This window comes from Pantherophis guttatus, chromosome 10 (genome assembly GCF_059756535.1).
Source record: "Pantherophis guttatus breed Tessera chromosome 10, ASM5975653v1, whole genome shotgun sequence".
NCBI lineage: Eukaryota > Metazoa > Chordata > Lepidosauria > Squamata > Colubridae > Pantherophis > Pantherophis guttatus.
Window position 1 is genome coordinate 21,196,615 of NC_142072.1, and position 21,797 is coordinate 21,218,411.

At 46.4% G+C, this 21,797-nt stretch overlaps 1 protein-coding gene across 2 annotated transcripts in view; it reads left to right on the forward strand.

Annotated features, from left to right (window-relative positions):
• MAP7D1 (MAP7 domain containing 1) overlaps positions 1–14,038 on the forward strand; it is an 84,369-nt gene extending 70,331 nt beyond the window's left edge. For both annotated transcript variants that reach the window (XM_060691421.2, XM_087876301.1), the window contains 6 exons: positions 441–545; positions 1,656–1,709; positions 3,892–3,955; positions 5,344–5,452; positions 9,345–9,547; positions 13,186–14,038. In XM_060691421.2, coding sequence (XP_060547404.2) covers positions 441–545; positions 1,656–1,709; positions 3,892–3,955; positions 5,344–5,452; positions 9,345–9,547; positions 13,186–13,196 — 546 coding nt within the window. In that variant the 3' untranslated portion in view covers positions 13,197–14,038. The remainder of the gene's footprint in view (positions 1–440; positions 546–1,655; positions 1,710–3,891; positions 3,956–5,343; positions 5,453–9,344; positions 9,548–13,185) is intronic.
• Positions 14,039–21,797: the final 7,759 nt, after the last annotated feature.

Here is a 21,797-nt window from a genome sequence, read left to right on the forward strand (position 1 = left end):
AACCAGTAGTAAAGGTAAGTAGAACCCACCCCTGAGCTGTGCCCGCGATTGTCGGAACCTTTTTTTTTTTTTTTTACTTTTTAAAGCATTTTTTTACTACCAGTTTGGGCAAATAGGTAGTAAAAAAATGCTTTAAAAAAGGTTCCAACGATCAGATGTGACAATCAGCTGTGCCGCACAATCGTGGGAACCTTTTTTAAAAAACTTTTTTAAAGCATTTTTTACTACCGGTAGCATTTCACCCTGGATGGATCCCTGAATTCCCCAAATGGTCTGGCAAGAGGAGCTGCCTTTTTTTCTCTCATTCATTGGGTGGGGGGGGGAATCTGACTCAGAAAGTCCCACTTCCTCTCCTGGTGCTTCTGCAGCAGCTGGAAATGGGGGGGGGTGGAACCGTCTCTGGCACGGCAGATGCTCACCTCTCCTCTCCTTCCCTGCAGAAGGAAGAAGCCGAGGCTCGGGCCCGGGAAGAGGCTGAACGCCAGCGAGTGGAACGAGAAAAACATTTCCAGAGAGAAGAACAAGAACGGCTGGAGAGGAAGAAGGTAAGAGGGTTGCCTCAGCATCCCTGGTAGGTTGCACCAGTGCACTTGACATTGTGCCTATTAATCATGCAAGATGTGGACAGCTCTATAATCGCTGTACTTGGGAATTTGCTTCCAAAGCAAGCAAGCAGGCCAGTTTGTCTTAGCCACTGTGTTGGAGAGCAATTGTCCCAGTCGGGAGGAGGGGTCAAATGGGAAATAGTCTGTAGTCGTTATGCAAACACAAGACACAAGGTCTGACCCACCCTGGAAGGCAATTAGACTTATCTACTCTTTCCCAGGGGTAAGCGGCCAATCTAGGAAGATTCCTGTGAAATAGGCACAAAGCAGTAAAGTACCTTATTTGTACTCTATACTTGTGGGTCTGGTTGTTGGCGCTCGAACCGCTGGATTTTAAAGAGTTGCTATCGGGAAATCACGACGTCTTCGGTGAAATTCAATTTCATTGGCAAGCACAGTTAAAACTCACCCCAAAGGCGGGCATTGTTGTAGCATTCCCACGGTCATGTGATCAAAATTTAAGTGCTGAGCAACCAGTATCTAATTACAATAGCTGCAGTGTTCCTGGGATCTTGTGATCTCCATTTGCAACCTTCCCAACTGGCTTTATCAGAAGCCAGTTGGGAAAGCAAGCAAGTCAATGGAAAAAGCTAGAGTTGCTTAATGATCTCATGATTCACTCAGCAACTGCAGTGATCCACTTAACCACGATGGCAAAAAGGTCATATAGTTGGGTGTGATTCATTTAGCAACCATCTTGCTTGGCAGTGGAAATTCTGGTCCCAGTGGGGTCGTCGGGCGAGGACAACTTGTAATGGGATAACACTTGAACAGTGGCATGTAATTCTTCTTCGGGTCCCAGTACCTGAAGCTTTGGAAGAGATCTCCACTACATTTTCCCTGTGTGAACCCTTCCAGTTTGAAAACTGTACAGGATGTTCTAGCATCCTCACCCCAGAGCAAAACATTCAAATAATTCCTATATAATCTCACTGTTTTATAAATCAGACTTCCCCCTCCTGTTGGGGCTGGTGAGGCAGCAAACTTTTGCATTTGAATAGGGCTGGGTTTTTCTTTTCTGACATTCTTGTTTTGTTTTTCTTCTTGCAGCGCCTGGAAGAGATCATGAAACGGACGCGAAAAGCTGAGGGAGCTGATGCAAAGGTAGAATAGAATAGAATAACAGAGTTGGAAGGGACCTTGGAGGTCTTCTAGTCCAACCCCCTGCCCAGGCAGGAAACTCTATACCACTTCAGACAAATGGTTAACCAACATCTTCTTAAACATTTCCAGTGTTGGGGCATTCACAACTTCTACAGGAAAGTTGTTCCACTTATTAATTGTTCTGTCAGGAAATTTCTCCTTAGTTCTAGGTTGCTTCTCTCCTTGATTAGTTTCCACCCATTGCTTCTTGTCCTGCCCTCAGGTCCTTTGGAGAATAGCTTGACTCCCTCTTCTTTGTGGCAGCCCCTGAGATATTGGAACACTGCTATCATGTCTCCCCTAGTCCTTCTCTTCATTAAACTAGCTATGCCCAGTTCCTGCAACCGTTCTTCATATATTTTAGCCTCCAGTCCCCTAATCGTCTTTGTTGCTCTTCTCTGCACTCTTTCTAGAGTCTCCACATCTTTTTTACATCGTGGCAATCAAAACTGGATGCAGTATTCTAAGTGTGGTCTTACCAAGGCATTATAAAGTAGTATTAACACTTCACGTGATCTTGATTCTATCCCTCTGATCATGCAGCCCAGAACTGTGTTGTCTTTTTTGGCACACTGCTGGCTCATATCTAAATGGTTGTCCACTAGGACTCCAAGATTCCTCTCACAGTTACTACTATTGAGCAAGGTACCACATATACTGTACCTGTGCATTTTGTTTTTCTTGCCTAAATGTAGAACCTTGCTTTTTTTCACCGTTGAATTTCATTTTGTTAGATAGCGCCCAATGTTCAAGACTGTCAAGATCCTTCTGTATCTTGAGCCTATCTTCTGGAGTGTTGGCTGTTCCTGCCAGCTTGGTGTCATCTGCAAATTTGATGAATTCCCCATCTATCCCCTCATCCAAGTCATTGATGAAGATGTTGAAGAGTACTGGGCCTAAAACAGCCTTGGGGTACTCCACTTAATACTTCCCTCCATGTAGATGCAGTTCCATTGAGGACTACACATTGAGTGCAGTTAGTCAGCCAGTTATGAATCCATCTGGTGGTGATGTTGTCTAACCCACATTTTTCTACTTTATCTAGTAGTAGGTTATGGTCTACTTTATTGAATGCTTTACTGATGATCTTCCTGGTCTCTTCCAGCAGATGAGAGGATTGTGAGCTGCTGTTTCTGGCCTTAGATAGGGTGATGCCTCCAGAAGAGGAAGCAAATAGCAGCCCTTCTTCTGAATGAACAGGAGCACAATTCAGCCTGCCACAACTCCTAAACATTTATGCACAGCTGCCCCACAGAGGTTTTGGATCTGCCACTTGGCATCTGTCTTCTGCTGTGCCCCTCTTATGATAGGGCGGCCTTGGGCTTCTGGAACCACGCATACTGGGGGGCCTTGGCACATACAGTGGACATTTTTCCTTCCAATCTGGGTCGGTCACTGGGACCAGAGGATTACTCTTCTGAGATTTATGTAGTCCAAAGCAGGGGTGGGCTGCTGGGGGTTCGCAGGGGTTCAGGAGAACCTCTAGCTAAGATTCTGTGCAGTTCGGAGAACCCCAAATCCCACTCTTGGCTGGCCCCTCCCCGCCCCACCCCGCCCTGCTCCACCTCTCCCGTCCCAGGAGTCCCCATGCGGCCTGTTTTGGATGCAGGTAAGTGCAGGGCGCATGTGGAGGCTTGGGGAGGGTGAAAAACAGGCCTACCGGAAGTTCGGGAAGGCCAGAAATGGGCCCGTTTCTGGCCCTCCGGAGCCTGGGGAGGCCATTTTCGCCCTCCTGGAGGTTCAAGGAAAGTCTCCGGAGCCTCTGGAGGGCAAAAATGCCCCCTGCTGTGGTGCAGGAGGCCGACTAGGCCACGCCCACCCAGCAACTGGGCAGAGAACCCCTTGCTAAAATTTTTGAAGTCCATTCCTGGTCCAAAGCACACATTCCAGGAGAGAGAAGTTCCCCGAGGATGGGCTCCAGCACGCGTCCAAAGACTCAGAAGACACAATCTCTGGTCACAGTGACCGACTCCAATTGGATCTTGTAACATTATCCTGGGACCTGTATATTTGCCTTCATTCGTGAGCCTTCCTTCCTTCCTTCCACAAGAAGATAGCAAGCATGGAGTCTTCTTCTGCCAACCTACTGGTTGAAGACCTGCTTCCTTCTCACTTAATATATCTCTCACTCCTTTTTCTGCAGAAGAAAGAGGACAAAAAGATGGTGAATGGCAAGGAAGAGAAGCAAGAGGATGGAATGGGTCCAGGTGAGAATCCCGTTCTGCATCCTTCAATATACTCATTATGAAATCTGATTACCGGTTGTCCTCAACTTAGAACCATTCATTTAGCAACCATCTGAAGTTGCAACAACATTGAAAAAAGTGGTTTACAATCGGACTTCCCACTTGCGACAGTCACAAGCGTCCCCATGATCATGTGTTCAAAATTAGGTGCTTGGCAACCAACACATATTTACGATGACTCCCGGGGTCATGAGGTCACCATTTGTGACCCTCTCAGCCGGCTTCCGACAAGCAAAGTCAACGAGGAAGCCAGATTCGCTTAATGTCTAACTGATTCGTTTAACAACATCAATGTTTCACAACAACTATGGCAAAAAAAACAACAACAACCACCCAGGTGTGACTAAGTTAACAACTGCTAAGCAATGGAAATGTCGGTGTGGTTGTATGTTGAGGACTACCTGTAATCTCATGAGTTTCTCTCATTTTTAAATGAACTCTGTTCATAGACTCACCATGGAGAAATACAGATTCATTTTAGGTCCCATTGAGAAATCCAGCTTTTTTGGGGGGGGAGGGAGGGAGAAGGAGGTCCTAGGATTCTGTGGCCTCTAGGGCAGTGGCCCCCAACCTTTGGGGCACCAGAGACCAGTTCCGTAGAGAGAGGTTTTTCCATGGACCAAAGAGGGTGTGGTTTTGTGTGCTGCCTGCATCCTGTGGTTGGGGCTTTGCTTGTGTTGTGGCCTGACAGCGGCCAGCAGAGCTGGCAGCAGATTCGGACAGTGAGGAGGTTGGGGAGGAACATGAGCCAGTCCTGGAGTCTGGGGAAGGTTCTGATGAGGGCTCTGCGTCAGAGGCAGAGAGGGGGCCAGGGCTGTCCGACAGTTATCAGCTGCCTTCGGAGTCGGACATCAGTGGGGCAGATGAACAGCTGGAGCCTGTTCCCAGTGTGTGCATGCGCGGAGTTGCCTGATGAAGGGAACAGCTAAAGAACAAGGGTCGACTTGGGAGTAAGGCCACAGGTGGACGATGAATGGCCCCTCCCAGAGGGAATAAAAGAAGAGCGAAAGGGGAGTGGAGTTTGCAGGAGACAATTAATACATTCCTGCATTCTTGCCAAGTATTGCAGCGTCTGAAAGATATCGGCCTGGCCACTCTCCAAGCCTGATAAAGGTCGGTAATTGTGAACTATCTTGAAAGACTGTGGGAGAGGAAAGACTTTGCTGGAGAGGAATTCATTGTCAATTAAATAAAAAGGGTTTATCGGGATGAGGACTCGGCTTCGTGATGCTGGGTAAGCCAAGGTCAAAACAGCTTGTTTGCGCGGACCGGTTTCTGGCATGCCATGGACCGAAGGTTGGGGACCCCTGCTCTAGCGTACTTGATAGAAGATTTTCTTCCATTTTCAGATGGCAAGAAATACCCTGGAAGTCTCCCCAAGGAAGAAGAGCTGCCCGAGATGCAACCCTCAAGCCCGGCCAGTCGCAAAGGGCTGAGTCCAGAGGGCATGCAGCACAGGTATATGAAGAATTGGAAAAGCAGGTCGGAACATTACAGGAATGCCATAGGCAGGCGCTTACCCAGAATCCCCTTCGTTGTTGGTACTGAAAGATAAACGTCTCCCTCAAGTGGAGCTTCACATGTCATTGACTAGGTCAGGGGTGTCAGACTCGATTTCATTGAGGGCCGCTTCAGGGTTGGGTTTGACCATGGAGGACTGGGGTGGGCATGGCCAGATCGACATCACTCCTGTCAGGGGGGGCACCGGTGGTGGCCCGAGTACTCTGCCAGCGAAAACAGGCTCCCCAGCTCCGTTTTCTGCTGCCACGGCCTCCTACAACCCTCTGCCAGTGAAAAAGGAGCTCGGGAGGGCCGCGTGAGCTCCGTTTTCACTGGCAGAGGGTTGCAGGAGGCCGTGGCAGCAGAAAACGGAGCTGGGGAGCCCGTTTTTGCTGGCAGAAGCACCACAGGCCGGTCCTTTGCTGTTTCCAGGGTGGCCCCACGGGCCAGATCTAAGTACCCCATGGGCCAGATCTGGCCCTCAGGCCTTGAGTTTGACACCTCTGGTCTAGGTGGTTTTCTTGTCAACAATAAGGAAGGGGCTACTAAAGCTTTCCCTTCTGGAATGCCATGGATTTTTCTGGCCTTCCTCCATCCGCTTATTAATCAGATCCAACCAGCTGAGAGTTACCCACCCCACCCCCCAAGATCAGCCAAATTATCTAGATGAGTGGTTTTCAACCTTGGCAACTTGAAGATGTGAGGACTTCAACTCCCAGAATTCCCCAGCCAGCATTCTGGCAATTCTGGGAGTTGAAGTCCTCACATCCTCAAGTTGCCGAGGTTGAGAATCATGGCTTGAAGCACATGTGATGCAGCTGCTTAAAAAACAGATGCATTATTTGTGTCTTGAACAAAAGCATAGGGAGGCCGGATCAGGGTTCTCATTTGGCTCCGTTCCAAGGGAATGTGCAGCTTCTTCACATTCTTGGAATTCTCTGGGATCAGAGTGGGATCAAACTTAAGCGGTCCCTTCAACAAGAGATTTATTGTTGGGAACTTCGTCCTGCTGATTTTTATCGGGGCCATATTATGTCCTTCTCCAATTCCTTTTTCTGTTTCTTCTGCCTTTCAGCTTGTTTTTCAATCTTACCTTTAATCCTGGGAAACAGCCAACGGCTCATTTGGGTAATTCAGGGAAAAACAATCTTCTCTGGTGCTGAGCACCCAAACAGGCAAACAAAATGCTCCAAAACAGTCTAAAGGCTTTTAGTGCAAGATCTCAGGTGGCTGAAATCAGAGTTACAGTGGACCTCTGATGCACGCAGGGGCCAAATTACCAACTCATCCTGGAATACAAGAGCTTGAGTTGCCTTCATTTCCCTTTGGTGTCTTTTTAAAATTCCCATTGGAGGTTAACAACTTTTAAGACAATAATTTGCCCTGCACCTGAAATTTGGCAGCAACATTACCGTATTTTTCAAAGTATAAGACGCTCCAGACTATAAGATGCACCTACCTTTTTTTGGGGAGGAAAACAAGAAAAAGAAAAATGCCTCTGCCTCCCAGCCATTTGCCTCGTTGCAGCAAACAGCCTGCTTTATTTTCATTTTCGTGTTCAGCACAGCTTGATTAGCAAAAGCAAAAAAAAAAATCTGCTCCTAGCAATTTACCTCCTTGCAGCAAGCAGTGGAGGCCCGCTCAGCAATAGGCAACGGCGATCCCTGCAGCCTGAAACAGCTGAGGGTCGGGAGGCTGATCCAACCAACAATCAGCTGCTTGTGCTAATTAGGCTGTGCTGAAGCTGAAACGGGCTGTTTCTTCTTGCTGCTTGCTACAAGGAAGTAAATTGCTGGGCGGCAGAGGCCAATGGGTGGGGACCAATGGGTGGGTGGGGCTACGTTCAGTGTATAAGACGCACCCAAATTTTCACCCCCTTTTAGGGGAGGGAAAGTGTGTCTTATACTCTGAAAAATACGGTATATATCTATTATCTATGTGTCAATCTATCATCTATATCAATCATCTTTCTCTATGTATCATATCTGCCTATCTGTCTATCATCTATCAATCATCTATCTATCATATAATCATGATAGATAGATAGATAGTCAGACAGACAAACACACACACACACACACACACAGATAGATAGATAGATAGATAGACAGACAGATGGACAGATAATCTCTATAGAGCCAGCCAGCCATTTAATTTGTATAGTCGTTGATCTCAACCCAATTGACTCTGGACGACAAACAATATCACACTAATTAAAACCATAAAAATACAAGAACAGTTACAGATTATAGATTATCATAAAGTTACATAAAAATTAACACTGCAACAACCAGGTAATGGGGCCCCTTAATATTTCCAGGACCACATAGCCTGATTTTATTTATATACTTAAAATACTAATATAGTTGCCCATCTTTCAACCAACTCAGAGAGGCTCCCAATTAAAAATTAAAAGACACATATAATCATTTTAAAATCTGTAAAACTCAGCCATGTAAAACATAAAAACATTAAAAATGACAAAAACCTGGCCCCCAGTCCATGCTAATGTGCCATTGTCTACTCCAGGGGTCTCCAAACCAGGCAACTTTAAGACTTGTGGACTTCAACTCCCAGAATTCCTCAGCCAGCCATGGAATTCTGGGAGTTGAAGTCCACAAGTCTTAAAAGTTGCCTAGTTTGGAGACACCGCCCCCTCCCCCCCATTCTAATCTTTAAAGATTAGGATCTTGAAAACCTTACAAAAGCTAAAAGGGTCGGAGCCATTCTGAGCACCAAAGGAGGCATGTTCCAAAGGGCAGGGACTATTGCCAAGGGGTGGGGGGATATGTCCCTTGGTGCCTGCCAGTTGACAGGACCCACAACATCCCCAATCTGCTACAGAATTGGACAGGTAGAAACTCTCAGGAGAAGACTGTCTGTTGGGTAATCCAGTCCCAAGCCATGTAGAGCTTTAAAGCTGACAACCAGCACTTTGGATTGCACCCAGAAACAGCGCAGGGTAGCACCTGTAGTAGTAAAGGTAAAGGTTCCCCTCGCACATACATGCTAGTCGTTCCCAACTCTAGGGGGCGGTGCTCATCTCCATTTCAAAGCTGAAGAGCCAGCGCTGTCCAAAGACGTCTCCGTGGTCATGTGGCCGGCATGACTTAACGCCAAAGGCGCACGGAACACTGTTACCTTCCCACCAAAGGTGGCCCCTATTTTTCTACTTGCATATTTTTACGTGCTTTCGAACTGCTAGGTTGGCAGAAGCTGAGACAAGTAATGGAAGCTCGCCCCATTAAGCGGCACTAGAGATTCGAACCGCTGAACTGCCGACCTTTCGATCGACAAGTTCAGCGCCTTACCCACTGAACCACCACGTCCCTCCTGTAATAGTAGCCATGGCCAAAAGTCAACAATAGTTGTATCCCTTCCTAACTTATGGTTAGGAATTGATGGTTTGGCTCTTCGAGACCTCTGTCCTTTCTGTCTCCGGAGAGTGTGACTGCTTGCTCCGAGTCCTTCCTGAATGGCTTCATTCCTCCTTCCCCTCCTTGTTCCTCCTTTCCCAAGGCCAGCTCAAAAGTCCTTTATATTAGAGGTCTTCAAACTTGGCAGCTTTAAGACTTGTGGAGTTCAGCTCCCAGCTATGCTGGCTGGAGAATTCTGGGAGCTGAAGTCCACAAGTCTTAAAGCTGCCAAGTTTGAAGACCTCTGCTTTACACTAATGCAGGGGAGAACACCTGGGGCTAAAACAATGATTTGTGTGTGGATACCTGCAAAGATCTGCTCTCCAGGATGTCCCCCCTTCTGCCCACCTTTGTCTTCCTCCCCGTCTCCTTGAGGGAAGCTTGTGATGCTGTGACTTCACATTTCCCTCCCCCCACCTCTCTTTCCACTGCAGCTCCCCCATCAACCCCACCCTGGCCCTGGTGAATGGCCTGCAGTCCAGCAAGCATGAGAATGGCTTCCCCTCTCCCCAAGAGCCTAGCGGACGGGACCACCCTGCAGGGTCGGGGCTAAGTGTGGCCGATGAGCCCATCCTGCCTTTTGCCAACAAGGAGCCCTTCCTCAACAATGCCGTGGCCCAGGCGCCACAGGTCACAGGTAAGGTAGCTTCCATTCCCCAGCAAGGAGCATTCTTCTGCCTATGATGAAATGGTGGCTCCCAGGAGGGAGGGGCTGCATTCCAGAGGAGTTGAGAGGCAGCTCAGTGTGAGAGAAAGAGGGCGAGGACAGCCCCTCCCTAACAGTTCACAAGAGCACAGAACTCCTCGACGTTACGACCACAATTGGGAACATGAATTTCCGTTGCTAAGGAAGGTGGCGGTGAAGTTAAGTCATGCCCGATTTTGCAACCCTTTGTTGTCAAATTTTAAGCAGTTGTTTCGATGAATCGCACCGTCCTTAAGTGAATCCGGCTTTCCAATTGACTTTGCTCGTCGGCAGCTGGCTGGGAAGGTTGCCAATGGTGATCATGGGATCCCGGCGTGCTGCAACTGTCGTAAATCCATGCCAGTTGCCCCAAGCACCTGAATTTTGGTCATGTGACCGTGGGAATGCTGCAACAGTCATAAGTGCTGGGACCCTTTTTTTCAACACCACTCAGTGGTGGGCTCTTCCCGGTTCGGCCGAGCCGGTAGCGGTGACAATATGACGTCACCGAACCGGTTCTCTTTGTTCGGGAGCTGGGCCCTCCAACCCCCCCCCACGTTATTCTTACCTTTTATTTGGCCCCATCCCCAATCTATTCGCTGCCTCCCGAGTCCCAGCTGATGGCTAGAAGGAAAAAAACTGTTTAAACTCTTGCCACGGGGCTTCAAAGGGCCGCCCTACAGCTGATCAGTGTTAAAAGGCAGTGTGGTGGTAGACCAGTGCGCTCGAAAAACAAATGGGTAGACCGGTACAGCTCTGCAAGCAGTTAAAAGCCTGGTAGACCAGTACCTCTGCTAAATCCTAAAGAATTGTCACATGACTATCAAACCATGCCCACAAAATAAGCCACACCCACAGAACCGGTAGTAAAAAAAATTAGAACCCACCCCTGGCACCACTGTAACTTCGCTGGCCACTTTAGTGAATGATTGTCAGTCAAAGACTAGCTGTGTATTGTAGATGCAGATAGTAGAGTCTTCAGTCTGATAGAGATTCTGTGTGAAACAAGAAAGAATTCAGCTGGGAAGAATTGCAAGGTGATATTATCTTAGTCTAAGATTCTGTGGTTCAGGTGCCAAGCTAGAATAAAGAGAGAGATACTAAAAGCAGGTTCACATCTCACAGGCCCACGGATTGTGTCTCAGTTGCATCTCAAAAGTGATGGGGTCAAGAAAAACTGGGGAAGGGGTTCCAGCAGGGGTGAAATGCTCCCGGTTTAGACCGGATCGCCTGATCTGGTAGCGATGGCGGTGGGTGGTTCGGAGAACCGGTAGCAAAAATCCCTGCCCCCACCCCCCCGCCAGCCATGCCCAGCTGAGCCGCGCGATCATCAGAGGCTTTTTTTTTTTACTTTTAAAAGCATTTTTTCTACAACCTCTTCGGCCAAAAAAAAAATGCTTTTAGAAGTCTCTGATGATTGTGCGGCTCAGCTGGGATCGTCAGAGGCTTTTAAAAGCATTTTTTCTACAACCTCTTTGGCCGAAGAGGTTGTAGGGAAAACAATGCCTTTAAAAGCCTCTGGCAATCCCAGCTGAGTTGCTTGATCGTCAGAGACTTCTAAAAGCATTTTTTTTCTGCAACCTCTTAAGGTTGTAGAAAAAATGCTTTTAAAAGTTTTTTTGGACATGCCTACCCAGTCACATTATCCCCCCACCAAGCCATGCCCACAAAATAAGCCACGCCCACAGAACCGGTAGTAAAAAAATTTAGAACCCACCCCTGGTCAGAACCGTGCTATAAGGGGGAATTGATAAGGGGATAAGGGGGAATTGAAAGGGAAACAAGAAATAGAAGAACAAGGGATTGAGATGGACTGGTATACTCATATGCAAATACAAACAAGATATGAAAAAGATGCTAAATTATATGGTTTTTATCTAGAAATGACAGAACTGGATAAGATACAGAAACAGATGAAAAAATAATTTAAAATATATATAATCACTTAGTATTGAATTAGAAGAACAACAGGTAAAAGAAACAATGATAGCTTGGGCAAAAAATTTTGGATATTCAATTGAGTTAGATAAATGGCAGCAGCTTTTGGAAAGGAATTATAAATTAACAATGTCCACAGCATATAAGGAGAATCAATATAAAATGTTTTACAGATGGCACATGGCACCTGAAAAACTGGCAAAAATGTTTAAAGATAAATCAGCTAAATGTTGGAAATGCCATCCGATACCAGGATTGTATTATCTTACATGGTGGACATGTTCAGAAGCGAGACATTATTGGATTAAAATTAAAACATGGTTAGAAGAAATGATACAACAACACATAGATTTAAAACCAGAACTGTTCCTATTGGGTATCTTACCAGAGAAATTTAGTAAAGAAAATATATATTTGATTATACATGTAATAACTGCAGCGAGGATAGTATTTGTGCAAAGATGGAAAGCAGAGAAAAACCCTACAGATGGGGAAGTAATTAAGGTAAGAGCCTGAGTGGCGTAAGAGGCTAATGCCTCCTACTAAGGCAGCATTTAACATCCAGCTGCCTGCAATTACTGGGTCATTCAAGGTTGACTCAGCCTTCCATCCTTTCTAAGGTGGGTAAAATGAGGACCCGGTTTGTGGGGGCAATAAGCTGACTTTGTATAAAATATACAAAAGTATGAAGGCTATTGCTTAACGCATTGTAAGCCACCCTGAGTCTCCGGAGAAGGGCGGCATATAAAAATAAATAAATAAATAAATAAAAAACCCACCCCTGATATAAAGGGCAATGTTGTAATGAAATAAGTGAAGAAGAAAGATGTATTAATAGAAAAGCAAGAAATGTGGGAGAAATGTTACAATAAATGAAATGATAATATTAAGAAATGATAAATATTGGAGGAGTAAGAAAAAGACACAAAAAGATGCATTCAGAACAGTGGTGAAATTAAAAAAAAAACCCTACTGGTTCTGTGGGTGTGGCTTGTTGGGGGGGGAGGTCATGTGACTGGGTGGGTGTGGCCAACTCGGCATCACTCACATCGAGGGGCTCCTCACCGGCCCCTCCCCTCCCAGCCACTCCTTGTCGCGAATGGCAGGAAAATGGGGAGGGGAATATTCCTGCCTACCATCCTTCCCTCAGTCTGTGCTGAGATTGAGGAATGGATGACAGGCAGGAAAATCCCCTTCCCCATTTTCCTGCCTTTCACAAAAACTCCATTCCAGCTACTCCCCCCCTCCCTCCTGGGAACTACCTTTAAAGGGACAGGCTGCAGCAGCTCCGTTCTGAACGGAGGGAGAAACGTTAGCATTCTCTCTGCTGCATTTAACATTGAATTCTGTGGAATATCGAGCGTCCGGAAGAGGTGAGCGGTGACCGGCCGGGCATGGGTGGGGCCAAGGAGGGGTAATTACTACCGGTTTGGCAAACTGATGCCCATAATCCCTAGCGGTTCGCCCAAACTGGTCCGAACCGGTAGGATTTCACCCCTGACTCAGATGATACACTGAATGATTGATTATATATTGTATGTTTGTTTGTCTATAAAATAAAAAAAAAACTTTATTTTTAAAAAAACATGCTATGTCTGGAGCATTTAGTCCTCCACGTCTCTTTGATTTTTCTCTTTCTTCTCCTCCTGCAGAGGTTCTGTAGATGGGGGTGATGTCAAAGGACGGGTGCAACGATGGGCCAACTTCAGGCTACGTTAGATTGGAAGACGATCAGCCAGGGCGAATTCTGCCCCTCGGTGGACTTGAGGGCAACGCAAGGAGCCAGGCTGGGGTGCCAGCCCTGTGGACTTAATCACTCTTCTTCCTGTCCTCGTTTTATGACTAGTATTATTTTTTTTTAATAAGCACCTTATCAGACTGACCCCCATCTCATAGCTCATCTTCCACACTATATAACCACATAGTTATTTAACTGGCTGGGTAACAAAGGATGTGAATAATGTATATAAACTTCGATGTTAGCATGAGGACTGAGCCTTTATGATTTGGCTGCCCCTCGGGGGGAGGCGGGGGGTATTTTTAGGTGAGGGCCAGATCGTGAGAAAGGGGGGGGGGAATCAGACCCCACCAACTCCTTTTCCTAAAGCGAGGGTGTGTCAGTGTTGCAGGTGAGTGTGTGTTCCAGCCAATAGGAAGCATTTAGATGAGCGTTTCCTAACCTGGACAACTTTTAACTCCCCTAATTCCCCAGCCAGCCATGGTCGCCAACGTTGAGAAACACGGATCTAGTTTTCTTATTTAAAACTCTCCCCGTTGGTCTCAGCCAGGAGATGGGCAACATTGTGTGGCTGTGTGTGTGTATGTGTGTGACCCACCGTTAGCGACTCAGTAGCTGCCATCGTCCAACACAACTGTGCTTTTTCCTGAGTGGGGGGGTGCTGCTGTTTCTCGGTGGGGCGTTGCTGGGGCTGCTGCGCTCAGTGTCACAGTGACAGTATTATGCCTCTGAGCAAACTTTTGTGGACAATAAAATGGAGAAATCAAGAGGGACCGTCTCTTCTTTGGGGTGGCCGTTGGCCAACTGGAGATGTCCTGCTTAATTTGCTAAAATGGCCTTCTTGGTGGTGGGTTTCAAAAATTTTTATTACTGGGTGTGGCTTGATGGGCGTGGCATGGCTTGGTGGGCATGGCAGGGGAAGGTTATTGCAAAATCCCCATTTCCTCCTGATGACCTGGGACTTCGGAGCCAGACAGTGGTGGGATTCAGCCAATTCGCACCACTTCGGGAGAACCTGTTGTTAATTTTCTGAGCAATTTGGTGAACTGGTTGTTGGAAGAAACCATTAAGGCAGAGAACTGGTTGTTAAATTACTTGAATCCCACCACTGGAGGCAGAGAATAGATGGGGGTGGGACCAGTCAGAATTTTTACTACCGGTTCTCCGAACTATTCAAAATTTCCACTACCGGTTCTCCAGAACTGGTCAGAACCTGCTGAAACCCACCTCTGCTTCTTCCCCAAACCTGGCTGCACCTCCTGAGTAGCCTTGCGGACTGAGATGGGTGACATATAAATTTAACAAATAATCAAACTCCCTCAATTTATTTATTTAGAACAGGGGTGTCAAACTCGATTTCATGGAGGGTCACATCACTGAGGCTGTATCAGGGTTGTATTTGACCTCGGGGGGCTGGGGTGGGCATGGCCAGCTTGATATCACTCGTGTTGGGGGGGCTGTGGTGGCCGGAACACTCTGCCAGCAAAAATAGGCTCCCGAGTTCTGTTTTCGGCTGGGACCCTCTGCCAGCGAAAATGGAGCTCCCAAGGGCCCGAGCTCCGTTTATGCTGGCAGAGGCACCGCAGGCTAATTTTTTATTGTTTCCAGGACAGCCCCATGGGACAAATCTAAGCACCCTGCGGGCCTTGAGTTTGAGACCCCTCATTTTAACATTTAAATCAGTGTTTCTCAACCTTGGAAGCTTGAAGATGAGTGGACTTCAACTCCCAGAATCCCCTAGCCAGCACCGCTGGCTGGGGGATTCTGGGAGTTGAAGTCCACCCATCTTCAAGCTACCAAGGTTGAGAAACACTGATTTAAAGTGTCCACAAAAGAAATCTAAAACAAGATGGATCAACAACATCAGCAAGTATTGCAGGCCCAATGGGAAAAGAAAGCTCAGACGAGGCCTTCATCCTGCAGTGGGTAGACTGGCTAAAAGGTAGACCGGCTAAAAGAATACGAATAATCCCCGATCTTCGCACTTTCCGACGTGCCCTGAAGACCTTTCTGTTTCAACAAGCAGGGCTAGCATAAACATCTAAATTCTATGCCAAGATCTTAGCAGATACACCAAGTTGACTCAATTTATTATTTACTGTTTATAAAAAAAAAAAAAATTAAATGTATATGAAATCTTAATCTGTTCACCGCCCTGAGTCCTTCGGGAGAAGGGCGGTATAGAAATTCAATAAATAAATAAATAAATAAATAAATAAATAAATAATGGATGATGGAGTCACCCATCTTTCAACCAACTCTGGGTGGCTTCCAATCAAAAACCGAAAGATGCATAAAATCATTAAACCTTAAAACCAACATAAAACAAGCACCAAATCAAAGATCTAAAGGCAATTATTTAGTCTTCTCCCAGCACTTGGGGGGGGGGGGAATCCAGGGCTTCACAGCTTTGTGGAAGGCTACGGAGAGAGGCGCCTCCAAAACTTCATGGGGCAAAGAGTTCCATAGGGCTGGAGCTAGCCCAGAAAAGGCATGCTTCCTAGACCACATCACGTGACAAAATTTAGAGGAAGGGAATAAGAGAGCCTTGGTGGTGCAGCAGACTAAAGCACTGTTAAGTAACACCAGCTGCCTGTAATTACTGCAAGTTCAAATCTCACCAGGCTCAAGGTTGACTCAGCCTTCCATCCTTTCGAGGTAGGTAAAATGAGGATCCGGATTGTGGGGGGCAATAAGCTGACTTTGTATAAAAAAAGAGCACCGCTTAGGGGGGCCCCGAAAGCCCTACTAAGCAGGTATATATAAAAAGTATGAAGGCTATTGTAAGCCGCCCTGAGTCTCCGGAAAAGGGTGGCATATAAATCGAACCAATAAATAAATAAAATAAAATAAAATAAAATAAAATAAAATAAAATAAATAAATAAATAAATAAGAGTGTGCCCATCTTATCTCACCTGGTAGGACAGGTAGATGTTCATAGGAAAAGACCATCCCACCGGTAGCCTGTGTCTGCCCAGAGGGCTTCATAAAGGTGGAGAACTTAATTTCCCAGTTGACATGGAAAACTGACTTGGGAAACCAAACAAAGTCCAAAAATAGCAATAGCACAGATTTATATACGGTACCACTTCACAGTGCTTTACCGCCCTCTCTTAAGTGGTTTACAGAGCCAGCATATTGCCCCCAACAATCTGGGTCATCATTTTATCGACCTCGGAAGGATGGAAGGCTGAGTCAACCTTGAGGCGATCAGGACTCAGCCACAGCTGGCCAGAGGGTTACAGGAGGAGGAAAGGGGGAGGAGAGTGCAGGAGAGAAGTGGCCCTGTACCTGCCTTTGCGCCACATTTGCGTGTAAGGCAGCCTTTGCTTCCTGCCGCTTCAGGCTGGAGTCCAAAAAATGAATAAGAGGGGCGAGGGGTGGTACCAACCATTGATGGGACAGAGAGCCGTGGCAGAGGGCCCGAAGAGCCGCATGGGGCTCCGGAGCCGCAGGTTGCAGACCCCTGCCCTAGCTCAAGCTCACAAAGTGGCACCAGACAGATGTGTAGGATCTCTTTCCCAGCCAACAAAGGCTTCCATTGAAATAACTTTCATTCTGACTGCTGACTGCAAATGATGGGCATTGAGGTCCAATATATCTGGGGAGGGAAGAAATGGTTTAGAGAGAGAGGAGATCTCTGGTTTATGGCAGACCTGCTCCCCTCCCTGCCCTACCAGGTCAGCAGGAAGCATGTGACTCTGCAGGCAGTTCCTCACCCGGGTACTACCCCTAGAGCAGAGGTCAGCAACCTGTGGCTTTGGAGCCGCATGGTGGCTCTTTCACCCCTCTGCTGCGGCTCTGTCAACTCAAAATATGCGTCACAACCATCAATGTGCGAAACCTGCCAGCACATGATTTATTGAGCTTTTCAACCCCCGGTAGGCTAACCATGGATAAATCCAAGAAAACAGAACGTTTAATTCAACTACATATGCTAGTTTTGTGGCCGCTCAAGAAATAGTCAGGCACGGGAAGGGTTTTGTGGCTCCCGGTGTTTTCTTTTCCGTGGGAAACGGGTCCAAATGGCTCTTTGAGTGTTTAAGGTTGCAGACCCCTGCCCTAGAGGGAAGAGATAAACCCCTCTTAGATTCCCTGGCTGAGCTGTAGACAGAGACCCACAGAGGAAGTTCAAGTCACCGCATTGCAGCTTCTAAAACATCTTTCAGGTCTCAAAAGAGCAATTGCTACACATTAATGATTCATTGCTACCCTGTTCTGAAATGGAAAACTTAGACAATATTGGACCGATGCCTGAGAACAAAACTCTTTTTAACCCCTTGCAAGAACTTGGGGAAATCATAGCCATACATGAAGTGCCTCCTGTCTTGCCAAACCTAGTTGGTTGCTCTTCAAAAGTGGGAAGTCAGATTTGACTTGGTTACTGCATGGATAGAAGACCACCAGGAAATCCAAGAATTTAAAAAAAAAAAAATAGACTGGAAAGTTGAAAGGTATTCCAGAATACAGCAAAAGCCATCCCTTTGGGTAATTGAGAAGACAGGGATCTGGGAAAGAGAATTGATGATGGGTAGGGTTTAAGGTGCAGGATTGGTATTCAGCGAAACCTAGATTCAAATCCTCCCTCAGGCACGGAATCTCCAAAATATTTGGAACGGGTGAAATCCAGCAGGTTCTGACAGATTCTGGAGAACCGGTAGCGGAAATTTTGAGCAGTTCGGAGAACCGGCAAATGCCACCTCTGGCTGGTCCCAGAGTGGGGTGGGAATGGAGATTTAGCAGTATCCTTCCCCTGGAGTTGGGTGGGAATGGAGATTTTGCAATATCCTTCCCCCAGGAGTGGGGTGGGAATGGGGATTTTGCAGTATCCATCCCCTGGAGTTGGATGGGAATGGAGATTTTGCAATATCCTTCCCCCAGGAGTGGGGAGGGAATGGGGATTTTGCAGTATCCTTCCCCTGCCACGCCCACCAAGCCACGCCCACCGAACTGGTAGTAAACAAATTTGGAATTCACCACTGGTTTGGAAGATTCTTTATTTGTGTCCACCCCCAAAAATACTCTCTGGAATTAGTTATGCTGACCATGCTGGGTGCGATTTTTGCCAATCCAGAATTAAGATCCTGCCAGCACCAATCAGAACGGGTTTTTTTTTTCAACCTTAACCCACCCACTATCTAACTGGGTTATGCTGGGTTAGGTCTCCAGTCATTCTGACCGTTCCCTCTCTTGGCAGCATCTCTTGGCCCAGTCTCCCAAGGTTTTTCCCAGATACCATTACATGTCCCTCCCTGTCCAGCTGTCCCTCCCCTTGGCCCAGGGCTCCCAGCAATGGCCAGCCCTCTGGACCTCTTGTCAAGGCAAAAATCAATGCTGCTCTTTGGAAGCACCCAGCCAGGCAGGGAGGAGGGACCAAGAATGGAGTTAAAGTCACTGCACAACCATTAAAGGGCCAGAGACAATCCACCCTGAATTCCTTAGAGCAGGGGTATCAAACTCGTGAGCTGCGGATCAGATGCGTCATGTGTGGCCACGCCCACACGTTTTAGCGAAGGGGAAAATACAGGAGTGAAATTCAAAATTTTTCCCTACCAGTTGTGTGGGAATGGCATGGTGGGCATGGCAGGGGAAGGATATTGCAAAATCTCCTGTCAGGTTTCGATGTTATCTTAAATAAACTTCATTCTCAAACGCAAAGTCTCTGATGAATCTTTTCTTTATTTAAGAATAAAAATGTCATTCCTAAACTCTGGATGCAGCCCAGACTGGCATCTCCTTCCAAACCCCTCCCTATCCGTTCTTCATCCCCAATGTCTCATTGGCCATCATGCAGATCCATCTCTCCGTCCCAAGCACTTTCTCTTCAAAGGAATTTCCCCCTCCCTCCATCTCCTAAGTAATGTTATCTACCAAGTGACAGGAAACTAAGTGAAAGTTCATCTCAGCATTAAAACAAGGCTTCTCCCTCTCTCATTCATGTCAGCGCTGGAGAAGATCATAAATTGGAACGCTGACATCTCCATTCCCTCCCCACTCCATGGGAAGGATATTGCAAAATCTCCATTCCCTCCCCATTCCTGGGGGAAGGATATTGCAAATATCCCACCCCACTCTGGGGCCAGCCAGAGGTGGTATTTGCCGGTTCTCCGAACTACTCAAAATTTCCGCTACCAGTTCGCCAGAACCTGCTGGATTTCACCCCTGGGAAAATAGTCTCGATATGTCACATGATGACATCATGACGTGATTGAGTTTGACACCTGTGCCTTAGAGCCTTATATAATTGTTCCCAAGGGAATGCTGGCAGACTGGGGTGATTCCATATTACAGGCAGAATATAATAAAGTAGCTGAAATTCTACAGGTGTGAGTCTGGTTGTTCGCGACTGACAGCTGCCATTTAGGACCTGAGACTAGACACGGCTCTATTGACTTGGAGAGATGGCTGGGATAGGAGCCCCCATGCAGCTTTTGTGAAACAATTTTAGAGTCAACATTTTTTTTAAAAAGTTTGCATTCTCGATGCCCGTTATATTTTTGTCCATTTCAACGCCATCTTTCCCTGAATAGCAGAGACCCAATGGGTAACAGTCAAGAGATCTTTAAAAATGTTTTTGCAATAATCAATAGCAGTAAACCTGAACCAATAAATATTCCATTGTCCGAAGGACCAGATACATTTCCCCCAGTTTGTATTCAATCCAAGAATTCAATAAAACATGTTGTGCAATAAAGCAATGATTTGATTTGAGGTCACAGAAAATATATTTACTCAACCCAAGGCTGTCAGGTAACATGGGATGGCAGTGGATTGCTCTCCTGTTTCCTGTCTCCTAGTCTTGTAGAGTCACCTGGGTGGTGTAGAAATTTAATAAAGTAGGTTTCCAGTTGAAAGATTTAGCCAATCGTTATCAATCGAATAGAATGTATTAGCTGATTGCAATGCACATCTTCTTCAACTTACAACCAGTGACCTATGACAGACACCCCCCCAAAAGGGACTTCTAACCCAAATTTAAAGTTCTTATGGCGACCCACTACCTGTTCTGCCCCAGCTACGGACCCCAAAGAACGCAGCACACACAAAGTCTGTACGAACCTTAGTTTACTAAATTAAATCAGTTTTTTTTCAAACAAAGGCTGTTAATTAACTTTCTTAACAGCCTAATCTGTTAAGACTAAGAATCCAAAGAATAAATAATCGTAATCGTACTATGGTTGGCAGAAAGCCCAGAAGCAATTTGCAGAGAACTAAGATCAAGACGCGAAGGAGAGTGAACGAAGTTGTTCCCTGCAAATTGCCTCAGTCGTCGTCCGTCCTTAAATAGGCTAAGGGAGTGGCCAATTAGCCCCAAGCCTTACTCTCGAGGAGACCTCCTCCTGAGGAGCCACTCCTGCCTTTTGGCAGCTCTGCGCACCTGTGCATCGAGAAGAGGCTCCTCCTCTTCTTCCTCTTCACCCATTGAAGCTTCTGGAGGTTCTGAAGGCCCTGGCTGAATCCCCGCCTCTGGCACCACATCTTCTCCAGCCTCCTCATTGTCCGATTCGAGTGCCAGCTGCACAGGCTGCTGGCGCAGCACCACACCAGCCTCCTCGCTGTCGGAATCAGCTACTAGCTGCACAGGCCACTGACGGGCCAGAACACTACCCCACAGTCATATGACCACAATGCCTTATAGCAAACAATGAGTGTGCGTAACGACTACCACAAAACAGGTTGGAAAATTGGATGTGGATATACGGTGACACGTTTAACAACCGCTAACCACTTAGGACCAAAATTGGAAGCTCAATTATGGTTATTAAGTCAAGGACTATTTCCCCCCCTGCGATTCTTCCTTCCTTTCATGTTCTGTTAAAACGGATGTTTCCTTATCTATAGTTAACTAAGAGGTCTTGTAAAGGAATAGCTCCTATGCATAGGTCTTCCTATACATAAAATATATGTCTTCCTTTATTCAGGTTTTGCAACCTGCTGTGGTCGTTTATCTATCATGGCAGAAGCCAATCTTTTCCTTTGATAATATTGGCATTACTGCTGCCTATGCTGTCTTAAAACAATCCTTAATTTAAACTTACCGTAAACATATCAAGAAAACACTTGTAACGTTATGAATGCTGGCTTACTCCCGCAATTGTGTTATCCCATCTGGTTTTCAAAGCTGCAAAGGTCTATTTTGGATTGATGAACAAGGGCTGTTCATGGGAACCACGATCTGTGGTTTTGGAGGGAGGAAATAGCTAGGAGTTATGTTTGTATGCTGCAAAATACATTTCTTTCTCTTTCCTTTTATATCCAAATATATTTTATTCTTTATACTGTTTCCATCTTCCCCTTAATATATTTACAGAATGGTCTGAGAATCAGTGTCTCCGCTAGATAATTAACAGTCAAGCTGAAACCAAGTTAAGCAACTAAAATTAGCAAACTTCCTCAAGTAAGTTACTCACACCTAATCCACATATCAAAGGATAAGGCCTGCAAACACAAACCGAGTTGATTAAACTAGGTCTCCTACCTAGGGGAACTGCATGTTCACAACACACAAACATCCCCTCAAGTGT